This window comes from Muscardinus avellanarius (assembly GCF_963383645.1).
Source record: "Muscardinus avellanarius genome assembly, chromosome: 15".
NCBI classification, from domain to species: Eukaryota; Metazoa; Chordata; class Mammalia; order Rodentia; family Gliridae; genus Muscardinus; species Muscardinus avellanarius.
Genome location: NC_137801.1, coordinates 61,679,883 through 61,694,892, shown reverse-complemented (window position 1 = coordinate 61,694,892; position 15,010 = coordinate 61,679,883). Strand labels below are relative to the sequence as shown.

Here is a 15,010-nt window from a genome sequence, read left to right as displayed (position 1 = left end):
TCACTCAAGAACTTGAAATAAAGTTACTAATGGATTAGTACTAAAATGTCAGTAGTTACTTACATTTGGACAATCAACATATTTTTAATATCTATATTTTTTCATAGTATTTATTGGGATTAGCTCTTGATTATAAATATACCAAAGCAGATCAAAAATTTATTCAAGACGGATATTACCACAAACAGAAGGATATTCTTTGTGAATGGAAATCAAATTGTTCTTGCAACTCCAGGGAGGGAATTGTTTGGGAGAAGGAAAGGGGTAAATTTTTTCATAACTCTTAACCTTGCTCTTTAGATTATGAAAGCAATTAGCTTTTCAGAAACTTATCATTATCAATATTTCTATATGAACAGATGATATTGGAGTGGGTGGAGAAGGTAGAAATACCCAGTGGAAGCCACAGGCAACTTCTGTGAACATTCTTAGAAAGCCAGAGACATGGAGGATGGACTTCCCCCACCAGAGCAGTGACTCAGGCCAGCAAAGGCTCTAAAGCTGAAGACAATTAGCTAGGCCTCAAACCGGGCCGTTCATGAACAACATCTATTACAATTGCCTCAGTAACGCATAGTCCACAAAGGCATTTCAATGCAGGTAAAATCAGAGTGAGAAGGAATTTTTGTTTTGTTTTGTCTTAAAAAAAAAAAAAAGGTAATACAGCTCTCTGCAAGGTTCTTCACAAGGGTACAGCCTAGAAAAACAAAAAACCCAACCAATGAATAAAATAACTTGCTTCTCGCTCTCTCTCCTGATTCTGTCTGAACTAATATTTGATTATATTTTATTCAGGGGCACCTCAGCTTCAAGTACAGCCAGAGCTCCTTAGCAGACTGAGATGGGGGCTGAAGAAATCTATTCATTCTTCCCGATAGGACGGGAAATGTAAACCATTTGGTTGTGACTTGAGAGCCATCCTGATCACATCCCGGCGCTTCAGAACAGGTTAGCTGGTTAGCTCTGGGGAGGCAGCATCAGCACTTTTGCACGAGTGCCTTTGACCTACTGTCACTCTATCTAAACAACTCACTACTGTTCTTCACCACAGCCCTGGCTGCCCTAGTCCTCCTTTCCCCAAGTTCAGCAGTGGATAAATCCATAATCCTCAATAGAAAACTTGTGTAAGGCAGATCACAAAATATCTACCAACATAAATAACGAGTGATAGGTTAAGCAATGGTTGCTGAGTACAATTTTAGGAAAACCGAATGTGGTATCCAAATCATAACAGCAAAACAATCTGAATCTTCAACTAACTTCCAGCTTTAACCATTAATCATTCAAAATTACTCAGCAGAGTCTAGATGCTGTTGGGAGTCACCGTGAGAAGAAGAGAAAGGAGGGAACTATGTTTATTTCAAGTTACTCTTAATATTCTGGGTTTTCATTTTATTCACCAAAGCTAGAAAACCCGGGTCAGTTTATACCTTGATTGTTACAAGAGGCACTGCCCATTTCCAGAGGAACAGAATCGAGACAGCCTTCAGACGCCCCTGACCTTGTCTCCCTCCACCAGGACAAGTCCCTGGGGCGCATGGATTGAAGAGAAGGCAGAGAACTGCAGGTCAGCAAGGTCCTGGGTGCATTTGAGACAATGCAGAATTAACCTTGATATTTAAGGGGAGAAATGACTTTAAGAAGCACAAACTCGGCTAAAAATAGTAACATAAACAATTTGCTCCTGACATTAGGGGTAAAAAATAGTCCAGAGTTTTTAAACATCCATTCTTCTATGCAGCTACGCGACGGCCTTTCCAAACTCATCCTCTGTCCCTCACATTGAAAATCCCCCGGTCAACAGTTTGGCTGATTTTTCAAATGTTATTTTATCCATAAATTTTCAGTTTGTTCTTCTTCCTTAGATGTCATCAGATCCGTATGCACTTACAAAAATATCCACCAAAATATTATGATTATAAATAGTTTGAACATGAAATTCATTCAGAACAATAACCAAACAAAACAAATCCCCCGGTGGCATAAAGCCCCAAATCTCCAGTTTCTCACATCTCTAGGAGAATTCCTGCAGTGAAAACAGCAATACTCACACAGACAATATAAACTGTTACTCTGCTTGAAAAGTCACAAGGGACTGCACAGGAAGAGCTGACTGTATATTGCTGTTTTCCTTTACAGTTCTAAATGCAGGGACAACTTTCACTGGGAGCTCTGACTCACTTGAATGTTTTGTAATGGAAGCTGGTACATTCAAGCCACTTAACAGCAAATTATGCAATCATCTTGCCATTACCACAGGACCAAAATCGTTGTGGACCATTCACTATACAGGTCCACTAACGCATTTGCTAAAGATATCGAGTCTTTCTAGGGTAGTCTTACTTTCTTCTTAGTTAGGGGCTGGTTCTAAGTACTTCAGAGTCACACTTAGAAAAGCAACATCATTAACACACATACTTTAAGTCACAAGTGCACATGAACTCCTAAGCCTTGTAACTTAGGAATGTTAACAAAATTGTAATAATAATGAACTTCAAAGAAAACTCCTTGTTTGGGGTACATGACTAGAAAACAAGTGCTAACACTTTTGTAAAAAAAAAAAAAACTGTGAGAACACAGTGATTTATGAAATATTCCAAGTCCAGAGGGATCATTTTTTTTCTCTATCAAAACTGGTTCAATGTCCATATTTAGTTTACATATGTCATTTAGAATCCACTTACTGTTAGATGCTGGAACAGCCACGCCCTCATGATATTTGTGGCTACTTTGGGAAAGATGCCACGCTTTTTGTGACGCTTTTTGTCCTTATCAGGGTCATCATCGTCACCTGTGCTGGGGGAAGCTACACTGTTGTCCAAGCCATCACCTGCAAACATAGTGAATCAAATTTTGACTGATGCTACCTTGACATGCTTTATTCAAATAGAATGCCTTTGGATATAAACAAAACCAAAAGAGCAATTTAAATGTTTAATCGTTTCTTTGGTACTTTTTTTTTCCAAGACAAAGAACAAGGCCTAGGCTTAAAAGTAATCAGGTCTAAAGAACTTCCAAAGAACAGTGCTAAAGATCAAAGGGAATTGAGGAAAATATCCAATCTCTTTAGTGGCTTTGTTGCCACAGTAATGATTTCTACATAAACATATAGCTGAGACATGTTGCATGTAACTCTACTGGGGAGTTGAGTACAGTGGCAGCCATTAGCTGTTGCCACCGGGGTATTCAAAACCCATATAGTTGTTAATGTCAACTTGAAGAGAAGATGCATTTAAGATATCAACTATTTCCACCCGTGATCTATCTTAAAACTAGTTAAACTAGGATTGGGAAATGTAGATAATCCATCATGTAAGCAGTTTGACATAGGAATGTTTCAAATAAAACATAAATTTTCTTATCATAGGAAGAGCATCATGTTTTATAAGGGAAACCCCCTGACATAGTTTTTTTTTATTAGAAAACAACTGATATTTAAATCAAATAAAGTAATGTTAAATTAACAGTTAGTTGGAATTGCATTACACTTGTTATCCAGGAAGTTTCTAAAATGTCTTCTGGATATAAATTTTTCTCTCTGAAAAGTCACCTGGTAAGAGTCCCCTTATTCTGGATCCTATTTTTCTACTGATTTTTGTTATGACATCTAAATTGTTTCTTCTGGAAAATATTTTGTCTCTATGACACAATGAAATAAGGCATGTAGTATTCCTTTTATAATGCCATATTTGATTTAAAAGATGAAATTTCCACCCATATTATAATCACAATATCCCAAAAAAGTCACAAGGTCCAAATGGAAAGTAGGTTTTGTTTTGTTTCTTGGCATAAAAGTCAAAAGGACTCAATGGACTCAACCCACTACGTTAATAAGTAGCTAAGGTTCTGCCAATCTTCCTCCTCCAGTGAGCTACCTAGGACTCCACTGTCCATGAAATAATAGACTGGTTGACCTGGGCTTAGAAAGAAGACCTACAGGAGCCAGGCTTAGAAATAAGGTAAGAAACACACCCCAGAGCACGTTCCCTCAGTTAAATAAGTCATGGAGAACAACCAACATGACCCAAAGAACCTGATGCTTTGGTTAGACAAGTTTCCTGGTGACTGAACCTCAGAACTAGCCTCACATTTTTTTTATATAGATTCACAGACTTCTGCATTTCTCATTTCTATTATGGAGGTCCTACATAAAATAAAAAATAATTCTCTCTCCTGATTTCAGTTATTCCAGTCTAAACATCTAGTTGGTTATGTTACAATTCATCAATTGATCTTAACAGCTCCCTATGGAGACCCACCCCCATTCCTGGAAAAAAAAAAAAAGAAGAGTGCCTTCCAGTTGTTATTTGTTTGTTTTGCCTTGACTTGTGCTGAGCTAAAGTTGGCAAATGTTGTTGGGTGAGGAACAGACTAATTTCAACATTTCTACTCTTTTTATAGCATGTGCCACAAATGCAAAACTTCTGTAGAACTTAAGTTTAAGCTTTTATTGGTTTGAAACCCCTGATTTTACTGTATGGAAAATCCATTTATGTTGTTCAGGGTCTACAGAATTATAGCCTGGGTTCTCACTGGAAAACATCACCAAGACTCCCAACGTCAAAGCCATCACTGACTTGAGTCCTATGTTCTGTGACGGACTTGAAGTCATGTGAGAGGCTGGATGTGGAGTTGTTGGGGTTTGTAGTGAACCAGACATCCAGGTCCCTAAATCAATGCCCCTTCCACCCTACCTAACTCTTTATTTGCATAACCAAGTGTTTTATGACAAATTCCCTTGGGTTTGCCTAATAAATTCTTTGAAAGTCCAGTATTTAAAGAGGCTTTTTATGCAGAGAAGCAATTCACCATATAAAATAACAATTCATTAAAGAAACATGAGAAAAGAAAACAACGCCACAGCATTTAAAATTTCAATGGGTGAATCGACTTTCAATATGCAAAATGTAACCAAGGAAAAGAAACAGATTACTTGATCAATGATTAAAAATGAAAAGCTTCTAACCTAAAGACACTGTTTCACTCCACCTCCCCATGTTTTCCTCCTTTAAAAAAAATAGCCTTTTTTTAATCCATCTCAAACCCCTTCAGATTAATTTAGCCAGCAATGCCTAGTGCCTGCCTAGAAGAGAATTCATTGATAATTTATGGAAATATCTATTATAATCCAGTGGAGATGACTTTTTTCCAGCTTTGTGCATCAGTAGATAATCAAGGCCTTAAAGCAGCCTGAGATTCCCATTACCTCAGGCAAAAGAATTCCTGAAAGCCTGCCTGGAGGGCACCTGAATTATATACTCCATTAGGAGAGGGAGGGTTTCTGCATTCCATGTGTAACACTCACCAGAGCCTTTCCTGTTTATTTCTGCTGTATGAAAGCAGAAGCATTAGGAACAGAATTTTTTTTTAAGTGAAGACTTATGTAGATACAATGGAGAAACCTTTCACGCAAGAGCCAGATCACCCCCTTCAGTCCCTGGCAGTGACCTCTCCCGAATAAAAGGTTTCTATTACATCATTAGCTCCAGCCAAAAACAGCCTTGGCTTAATGCACAGTTTGTTCTTCCTACTGTTTTTAGGCAAATACAGCTACTTTACTCCCATCTGGGAGGGAAATTACACTGCTGGGTTGTAATCTAAGACAAGATTTTCATTGGAAGCAAATGCTTTCAATCCAGTGTAAATACTGGTGCATGTTCAGAAAAGCCTAAAACAATAAACCCTGCTCCTTCCCGACACAGTTAGGGAAATGGAGAAGATGGGGAAGGAGAGAGCATAATAAAACAGACTATTCTCAAAGCAAACACTTTCCTAGATTTTAATAAATTGTTTAACCTCTTCCACTTTCGAAAATTGAAAATTGATCTCGGGACGTCTCGACCTCGGAAGAGAGTCTAAATGGTCAATTGTACCTTTAGCGTTTCCATTCACTCTGCAATTCGATACAGTCACCTCCATGCGATCTCTGGGGGCTTTATTTCCTTTTTTAATTTTTTTTATTTTTATTTTTAAGATCACTAAACAAACTTGGAGGACCGCTGGCCGCCCACACGGCAGCAGGCAGCGGCTCTGAAGCACATTTGTGAAATGTCAGCAGTGACTTCATTCCTGGAGCTGACTTCTCCTGCCGCCAAATGAAGGCAAACTGAAAAGGTGGAAATAATCATAAAAATGATGCTAGTCCATAAACAAGCTTACTGCCTCATTAGGACAGCAGTGGGCTCCGGTGGGTGATTTATGCTCGTTTTGCCGAGGCTATGAGGAAATGCCATAGGGCGACTTTAGCCAACTGCTAATGGTTTCTGACAGCTTCTTAGCAACTAGTGCAAGCAACGTTGTGGCGTTTGCTAGTGACAGAAACCGAAAATGTCATATTATCTGCCCATGTGTCATGAAGTCCGCGCGGCAATTAACTAGTAGGCCAGTGACTGAGGGGCTAGAGGCTCCTGGAAATGGCCTTTGGCTATGCAGAGGCAGCCGAAGGGGCACTGGGTGCACACTGGCTGCACAGAGCAACATTCTAATGCAGGAATCCACTCCCTGCAACTTCCCGGGCTCTGAAGAGACCAGGCCACTCAAGTCCCTTTCTTCCCTCTCACTGAAGTCAAACTCAGGGCTCCTCTCTCTCCATCTCTCTCTCTCTCTCTCTCTCTCTCTCTCTCTCTCTCTCTCTCTCTCTCTCTCTCTCTCTCTCTCTCTCTCTCAGTACAGGTGCTGGTGTTCTGGGACGACTAGAACCATCTGCTTTGATATGACCACCCCAGTGGCTCTTTAATTGGAGATACCTGGTTCTGTGCCTCTGGACTCTGGATTCAAAGGTGCAAGCTATTTTTCTGCTCTCTCCCAAATTAGTCTAAAAGGATTTCAGATCACTGGAGCAGACTCATTGCCTGTCAGATTGCAAGGCGCAAATCTGCAGCAACAAGACACTATTTAAAAAACACCAGGCTTCCAAGGAGCAGGGGGAGAATCTTGGCCACACTTTTCAGTTTCCGAGCTATCAAAACCATGCACTATATGTCAAACTGTCAAACCTTTCAGCGTGGGCCATTTGCCCCTTCAAATAATATTTAAGAATTGTTTTTACAAAATTTTATAGGCCATGGTCTAGTGAAAGAGGCCAACCAACAAAGAATGGAATTTGTACTACAATTCTTCTACGGACAATTTCTTGTGAGACCTGGGCCTGTCCCCATGGAGCAAGGCAGGTGACCTGTGGCAGCTCCCACAGGCTGTCAGAGAGCTCAGATTTCAAACACGTTCAACTCAAACATCCCAAGTTGCCTATTTAAGCATGCCCGGGCATTTAGACTGTACTATCTCCTGCCTTTCAAGGCGGGATAAAGCGCATTTATCGTATTCAGGCCATTCAATGGGTCAGGCTGACCGTGTCAGCAGGGGTTCCTCTCTGGCAGGTCAAAGCTCTGCTCCCATTTTTCTCTTCCTACTCACTCCCTCTCTCCCCCCATGGCTGCTTTTCCCCAAAAAATTACTTGAAGTGAGGCAAAAAAAAAAAAAATACACACCCCAAAGTGCCTAAGATTTACATCACAAGGGATGGAACTCCTAGTGTCAGTGGGCCAGCAGAAAGTGTGTCTTCTGTCACAGGGCCCTCTGCTTCATCGAGGCCAGGCTCCTAATTAGGGATATGAACTTTCAACTGCCAGGGCAAATGAGCGTGTAAGGTTGTGGACCCTCTTGTTTGGCTAGAAGCCAAGCTAGAAGCCCCCGTGGATTTAAGGCCATTTTCAATGACAATTTTGTATTGATACATCAGAGTTTGGGAACAGATCCTGACTTGGACTTTTACTTTTCTCCTCTTGCAGTGTTCAGCAATGGAGTATTTGTCCCCAGATGCGCCTAGACTCAAGAATCACAGTGGTTGATATTTGTAGCTTTTGATGATGAGTGAATTGTACTTTGCATTGGAAATTGTCTAAATGGTCAGCGCAGAAGCATCTCATGAACTTAGGTTGTTTGGTGGCTACATTTTCACACAGGTAGAAATATGGTTACCTATTGTGATTGTCAAAAAGAAAGCACTAGAGTAAGGATTTCCTTTTTCTCTTGTATGCTTCCTCCCATTATGAATCTACAGAGAGAAACAAGACAATTCCCCCTTCGGTAGTGTGTACAACATTCCTGCCTTTCTAGTAGCTGCTGGTGCAAACATTTCATCAATACAGAAAGTCTGGATTTTCTTCACCGTGGCCTACCTGACGGTTCCTGATGTTCAAGTTCTTAGGGAAAATGTCAAAACTACTCCAAACAAGCCAGGCGTGCTAGGGCACGCTTGTAATCCCAGCATTCGGGAGGCTGAGACCAGAGGAACGCAGTTTACTGACAGCCTCAGCTACTTAGTGAGGCCCTCTGCAACTCAGTGAGACCCAGTTTCAAAATAAAGAATAAAAAATAGGGTAGGGGGTGTAACTCGGAAGTCTAATGCCATCTGGGTTCCATCCCCAGACCCCCCCCCAAAAAAAAAACCTACCCCAAACCCACTTTTCCAACTCCTGGAGTTCTCTAGTTAGCCAGAAGTCAGGTGATCACGCTTCTGCATTGTATTAACAGGATAAAGGTGAGATTTATAGACATACCTTCCTCAGGAACCAGCCAGAACACTTCCGAGGTCTTAAGGAGGTGTTTTGTCTTCATTTAGAATGCGTAATAGCTGCCAGACTCATTTTTCTAAAGCACATATCTGATCATATCACCCTGGCACTTAAGATCCTTCGGTGGCTCCCCTCTGTCTTCAGGATAAAGGTCACACTCTGTAGCTTGGCATGGAGGGCCTTTCCTGATCTTTCTCCCGAGTGTGTTTCCAGCCTATCTTGTGCCAAGTTCCCCTGTGTGCAGGTCCTCACTGCCTACTGAGGTCCTGAGCTACTTCAAGTTCTCACCATAGGCTCAGGGCTCCCTCGCAGCTGCTTGTCCTTTCTCCTGGAGCATCATTCCCTTCCGCTCCCCAACAGCATGGCAAACTTCTTGGTGACCTTTAAGACTGGGCTCAACTGCCATCTACTGGATGAAGCATTTGCTGGACTCTGGTTGATTTAGTAGGTGACATCCTCACCTCCAGGAAAGCAACTTTCCTTTTTTTTTTTTTTTTTTTTTTTTTTGGTGGTACTGGGGTTCCTAGAAGCCCTTCTACCTCCGGGTGACACTCCCAGACCTATTTTTATACTTTTTTTTTTTGAAACAGGGTCTCTTAAGCCAGCAAGGCTGGCTTCGAACCTGCACGATCCTCCTGTCTCCGCCTCCCAAGCGCGGGGATTACAAGCGTGCGCCACCACGCCCGGCTGCAACTTTCCTTCTGACATTCCTTCAGCCTCTGCACTTCATTCTTTCCTAGGACTATTGACTTAGCTATAGGCTCTCTGCGCCTCTCTGTTCTCTAACCCAAGTCTTACCCCAGTCAGTGTAAAGGGTACAATTTGTCCATCCCTTATCAAATGAAAGAACGAGCTGGGTGTGGTGGCTCACACTTGTAATCCCAACATTTGGGAGGCTTAGGCAGGAGGATCTCTGTTTGCAGACAGCCTCAGCTACTCAGTGAAGCCCTTTGCAACTCAGTGAGACCCTGTTTCAAAAAAATAAAGAATAAAAAAAGAGAGCTAGGGGTGTAGCTTGGAGGTAGAATGCCCCTGGGTTCCATCTCCAGTACTGGGAAAAAAAATTAAAAATAGAATGAATAAATGCATTCATGCATTTTCACTGTATGGACAAAATCATAATTTCAATTTCCACCTGTTACATTTTTGAGACATATTTAAGTTAAAGACTTGAAAAATATTTCAGCAATAAAATTTGATCAACAACTTTCAGAAATCACAGGGAAAACAATGCATTCTCCAGAGTTAGGGTATTTTTTAACTCATCTTGGACAAAGAACAGATTAAAAGTTAAGGTACCAAAATTATTTATAATGTTTGCTATTGCCCTTCAGAAATACACTACTACTTCCTGTGATTGTCACTGAAAATGATTTACCTAACTATATTTTGCTGTTTGTGCATTTTTCCTGAGTTCAACTATGAAAAAAATAAAGCAAAGGCTGTTTCCTTCTGCATTTTCCCCAATGAATTAATTATGGTCCTCCTTTACACATGTCCCCATTTAACCATAGCAAAGAAACTAGATGGTCTCCAAGCTGACAATTTGATCCTAAATTCAAACTCTAGATCCACACTTTAAATATTGGATGTTAAATATAAAACAATTAGAACTATGGATTTCCCTGGTTCTCTAAAGTAACTGTCCTGTCTTTCCCACAGCATCCCTGCATTCCTGACTCAGTAGGTTTCTAAGAACAGGTTATCTAAGGATCTTAGTATCTGATACTATGGTACACATGAAATGTTATAGGAGCCTAGGTGACATCAGGAAGTATTCTGTCAGATATATTGAAAACATTACCAACCCTCAACGTCTTATTATGTATTTTTAGAAGAAAATATAGTCAGGTGTGGTGGCACATACTTATCCCACCACTTGGGAGGCTGAGTCAGGAGGATCACAGGTTCGAGGCTGATCTCAGCAACTTAGACTCTCAGCAATTTAGCAAGACCCTGTATCAAAAAAATTTAAAAAATAAAAGCTGAGTGTGGTGGCACATGCAGTCCTTGGGAGGCTGAGACTGGAGGATTGCAGGTTCGAGAACAGCCTCAGCAACTTAGTGAGGCTCTTAGCAGTTTAGTGAAATTCTCTTTCAAATTAAAAAAAATAAAAGTTGGGCTGGGGTGAAACTCAGAGGCAGAATGCCCCTCAGTTCATTCTCCAGTACCACACAGAAAATAAATAAATTAATTACAGAATAAAAAGGGCAGGGGATATCAGTCAGAGGTAGACACCCCTGGGTTCTATCCACAATACAAAGAAAGGAAAAAGAAAGAGAGAGAGAGAAAGAGAGAGAGAGAGAGAGAGAGAGAATATGAAAGACTCATGGAGTTCCAAATCTGAAACTAACACACCGATTCGTGATGGTTTAAATCCAATAATCAACTTGTACATTTAATTTCAATTAGCATTCGGTGCACTCCTTGGCCTCCCTTTGATATCTCCTCTTGTCCTTAGGTGTATTTAAGGTTTTCTTGTTTTTCTTAGTCCCATCGGACTCCCAGTTGACCAAAGCAAAACAACAAAGGGCAGCACATTTTCTATATTTTGTTTTACCACCATCAGCTTTCCTGAAAATTCCGAGGTGATTCTTTTGAAAACCCAAACTAGGAGTCAGGTGTGGGCACCTGCCGTGGCAGGGCTAAGTTCCAACAGGTGCTCAACCAAAGCCCGTGGTGCAGACATGGCACTCGTGGAAAAGACAGAAGGAAGGACAAGGGGAGAAGAAGCAGCTGCCTCTCAACAAGCACGTTACTGGCACTGCTCAAAAGAAATGGATCCTCCCAGCATTTGGGAGGCTGAGACACGAGGATCGCGGTTCGCGGCCAGCCTCAGCTACCTAGTGAGGCCCTTGCAACTCGGTGAGACTGTTTCAAAATAAAGAATAAAAATAGGGCTCAGGAAGTGGCTCGGAGGTAGAATGCCCCTGGGTTCAATCCCTAGCACCACACACACCAAAAAAAAAAAAAAAAAAAAAAAAAAAGTGTTAATAGTTAACCAGTGTGGAATGAACGCCCAGCTCCATTTTGTGCTTTTGTAGATTTCCCTCGATCACAGAAACCTGAGAAGCAGAGAATCTAGCAGACAGGAAGTTCTTCCTTCTATAAATACACTACCTTTCTCTTCGAAAGGGTAAAACATAACATTTAGCCAGGCGTGGTGGCGCACGCTTGTAATCCCAGTACTTGGGAGGCTGAGACAGGAGGATCATAGGTTCGCAGCCAGCCTCCTCTACTTAGTGAGGCCTCTGCAACTTAGTGAGACCCTGTTTCACAATAAAGAATAAAAAATAGGACTAGGGGTGTAACTCAGAGGTAGAATGCCCTTGGGTTTAATTCCCAGTACTGAAAAAAAAAAAAAGGTAACATTTAAAAATTTGCCCCAGTGTGGTGGTGCATACTTATAATAATCTTGTAATCCCAGTACTTGGGAGGCTGAGACAGTAGGATGGCAGGTTTGTGGCCAGCCTCAGCTACTTAGTGAGGCCCTGTTTCAAAAATAAAGAATAAAAAATAGAGCTGGGGGTGTAGCTCAGAGGTAGCATGTTCCCTGGGTTACATCCCTAGTACCACAATAAATAAATAAATAAATAAATAAATAAATAAATAAATAAATAAACTTCACCACCTGTTTTTTCTCATATGCAGAAGATACAGAGAAAAAAGGAAAGATGGGGACCTGGTGAAAATGAGGAGAGAGACCACAGTAGTGAAAGGGGAGGGATGAAAGGCTTAAGGAAGGAGACCGACCAAACAGCAAGAGGTTCCTACCACCTCACTAACAGGTATGGGCAGGATGGCGGGGAGGAGAACCGGGTACGGAGAGGACCACACCAGAGATGCTATGTGAGTATGCGGACGTAGCACTTTGAATCTCGCTGTGATGTATACTTACAATGCGCCAACCAAAATTTTAAAGACATTACGCATATCCATAGACAAATAAGAATGAGGGCCAGGTGCGGCGGCTCACGCCTGTAATCCTAGTACTTGGGAGGCTGATACAACAGGATTGTAGGTTCAAAGCCAGCCTCAGCTACTCAGTGAGACCCTTTTCCAAATAAAAGATAAAACAAAATAGGGCTGGGGATGTAGCTAGAAGGTAGAATGCCCCTGGTTTCAATCCCTAGCACCATCAGTAATATAAAATAAAATAAAATGAGCCCCACATATACTACCATCTTTTACATTCACAGTGACGGATGCTTTTCATCCATTCATTTCACAATAATGCACTGAAATGCTGCCACGTCCCCAACACTGGGCCAACCTCGGGGGACACATATGGGGAGCAACCTCAGAGAGAGTTTCTATGTCTCTCAAGCATCCCAGTTAGAAGGCAGAAATGTTAAAACAACAATAATAATAATAATAACGATGATGATGATGATAAGCTGGGCGTGGTGGTGCACACTTGTAATCCCCGCGCTTGGGAGGTCAAGACAGGAGGATCACGCAAGTTCGAAGCCAGCCTCAGCTGGTTTAAGAGACCCTGTTTCCAAATATATAAAAAATAGGTCTGGGAGTGTAGCCTGGAGGTATAAGGCCCCTGGATTCCATCCCCACTACCACCACCAATAATGATAATGATAATAATAATAATAATAATAATAATAGCAATACATGCACAATTGCAAACCAAAGCAGTTACTCAGAAATAAATATGCATCCACGAGTATGTAAAATGAAGGGCATCGCCCTAGGCAATGAAGCAGACCTCCTCAGGGTGGAGGAAAGTCCACCAGGTGCTGTGGGCAGAGGAAAGGGCCCTGGAGACAGGAGTAGCAGGGGTGCAGGGATGGAGGTCTCCTGTGCACAGATGCCGGGAGCTGTGATCTACAACAGGTGAGACAGGAAAGGAGTGGTTCCCCCAAGTCCTGAGAGTCGTCCCCTCCCAGGGGTTTCTGTGGCATCATTAGTGTCGCTGCACTGTGTTCCCTAAGCCTACTTAAGTTGACCAAATAAAGCCTCACTCCCCAGGGCTTTTTTTTTTTTTTTTTTTTTTTGGTGGCACTGGGGATGGAACACAGGGGCATTCTACCTCCGAGCTATACCCCAAACCCTATTTTTATTCTTTATTTTGAAACAGGGTCTCACTGAGTTGCAGAGAGCCTCACTAAGTAGCTGAGGCTGGCCGTGAACCTGTGATCCTCCTGTCTCAGCCTCCCAAGTACTGGGATTATAAGCGTGCGCCACCACACCTGGCAGTCTTTTCTAGTTGAACCTAACCTATTCCCCGATTCCAAACAAGGCTTTAAGGATGAAGAACAATAGAAAAGCAATGAGTCCATTCAGGTAGACCCCAATTTAGACACGGGTTACATTCCAACACTGACACGGGTTACATTCCAACACTGACCGGTATGTAGGTCTCTTGGACATTTAAAATATATCTTCACACAGAAGTAAGTTGTAAATAAAGTTAGGTGCCAAAGCCAGCTAGCAGAGGCAAAGTAATTCATAAGACCTCTGAGCCCTGGGCGCAGGAGTGAGAGAGTAAGGAGGAGCTGAGCTTCTCATGTCCCTGTGCAGAGGCAGCTTGGGAAAACAGGAAAACCCATGTAACTGCCTATCACTCTTCAACTGCATGCAGCCTTTTCCTGGAAAGGGTGCCTGCCCTCCCACCGAGCCTGTTCTCCTGCTCTGGATTCCCTGACCCTCATCTTCTCCCAACCATCAACATGTCCATCCACTCAGGCAGACTTTTGGAGGAAACCTATCTGAAAGAACAAGCCAGAGGAAATGAAGTGGCTGATGCTATCTTTAACTTCCCAGACATTTGGCACATTTTAAATACAGATAGGGTCTTACTAAACTGCTGAGGGCCTCACTAGCTTACTCAGGCTGACCTCGAAGCTGCCTGTCTCAGCCTTCCAAGTACTGGGATCATGGGGGTGTGTGTGTCATCACGCCCAGCTAAAACACTCATTTTTGAGCTAGGTTACATTTAGGATCCAAGACCAATAATCCTTAGGGGCCTGAAAGAGGTCATTTGTTTGAGAAAAAAAATATTTTTTCCTCTTCAGTGATAGAATCTAATCTTGTAGACATTGGTTGGTGAAGAGGATATAAAGGGGAAAGAGAGCTCTCAAGAATGTCACAGCAGATTAAGATTTTTCTAATTTGTCCATGTTTGTTGGTCGAGAGCATGATAGTTAATAATTTTCCTTATTAACGGGTCTGGCTAAAAGCTTTGTAAGAATAGAAATAAAAGAGGATTCAATGATTGAGCACTGAAAAGTAAAACCCAGGACAGGCTGCTAAAGGTACCACAGTCCACGCTATTGGAAGTGTCATTTCTTTTTTTTTCTAATGTCTTATTTCTCCTTAAAAATAAAAAAGAAAGTTGGGCGGGGTGGCACATGCCTGTAATCCCAGTACTTGGGAGGCTGAGACAGGAGGATCACAGGTTCAAAAACAGCCTCAGCAACACA

The 15,010-nt window shown here is 41.9% G+C and overlaps 1 protein-coding gene across 2 annotated transcripts in view; it reads right to left on the bottom strand.

Annotated features, from left to right (window-relative positions):
* MEIS1 (Meis homeobox 1) overlaps positions 1–15,010 on the bottom strand; it is a gene marked incomplete at its 3' end in the record, with an annotated part of 150,968 nt that overhangs the window by 60,150 nt on the left and 75,808 nt on the right. For both annotated transcript variants that reach the window (XM_080711147.1, XM_080711148.1), the window contains one exon: positions 2,685–2,830. In XM_080711147.1, the coding sequence (XP_080567273.1) occupies positions 2,685–2,830 (146 nt within the window). The remainder of the gene's footprint in view (positions 1–2,684; positions 2,831–15,010) is intronic.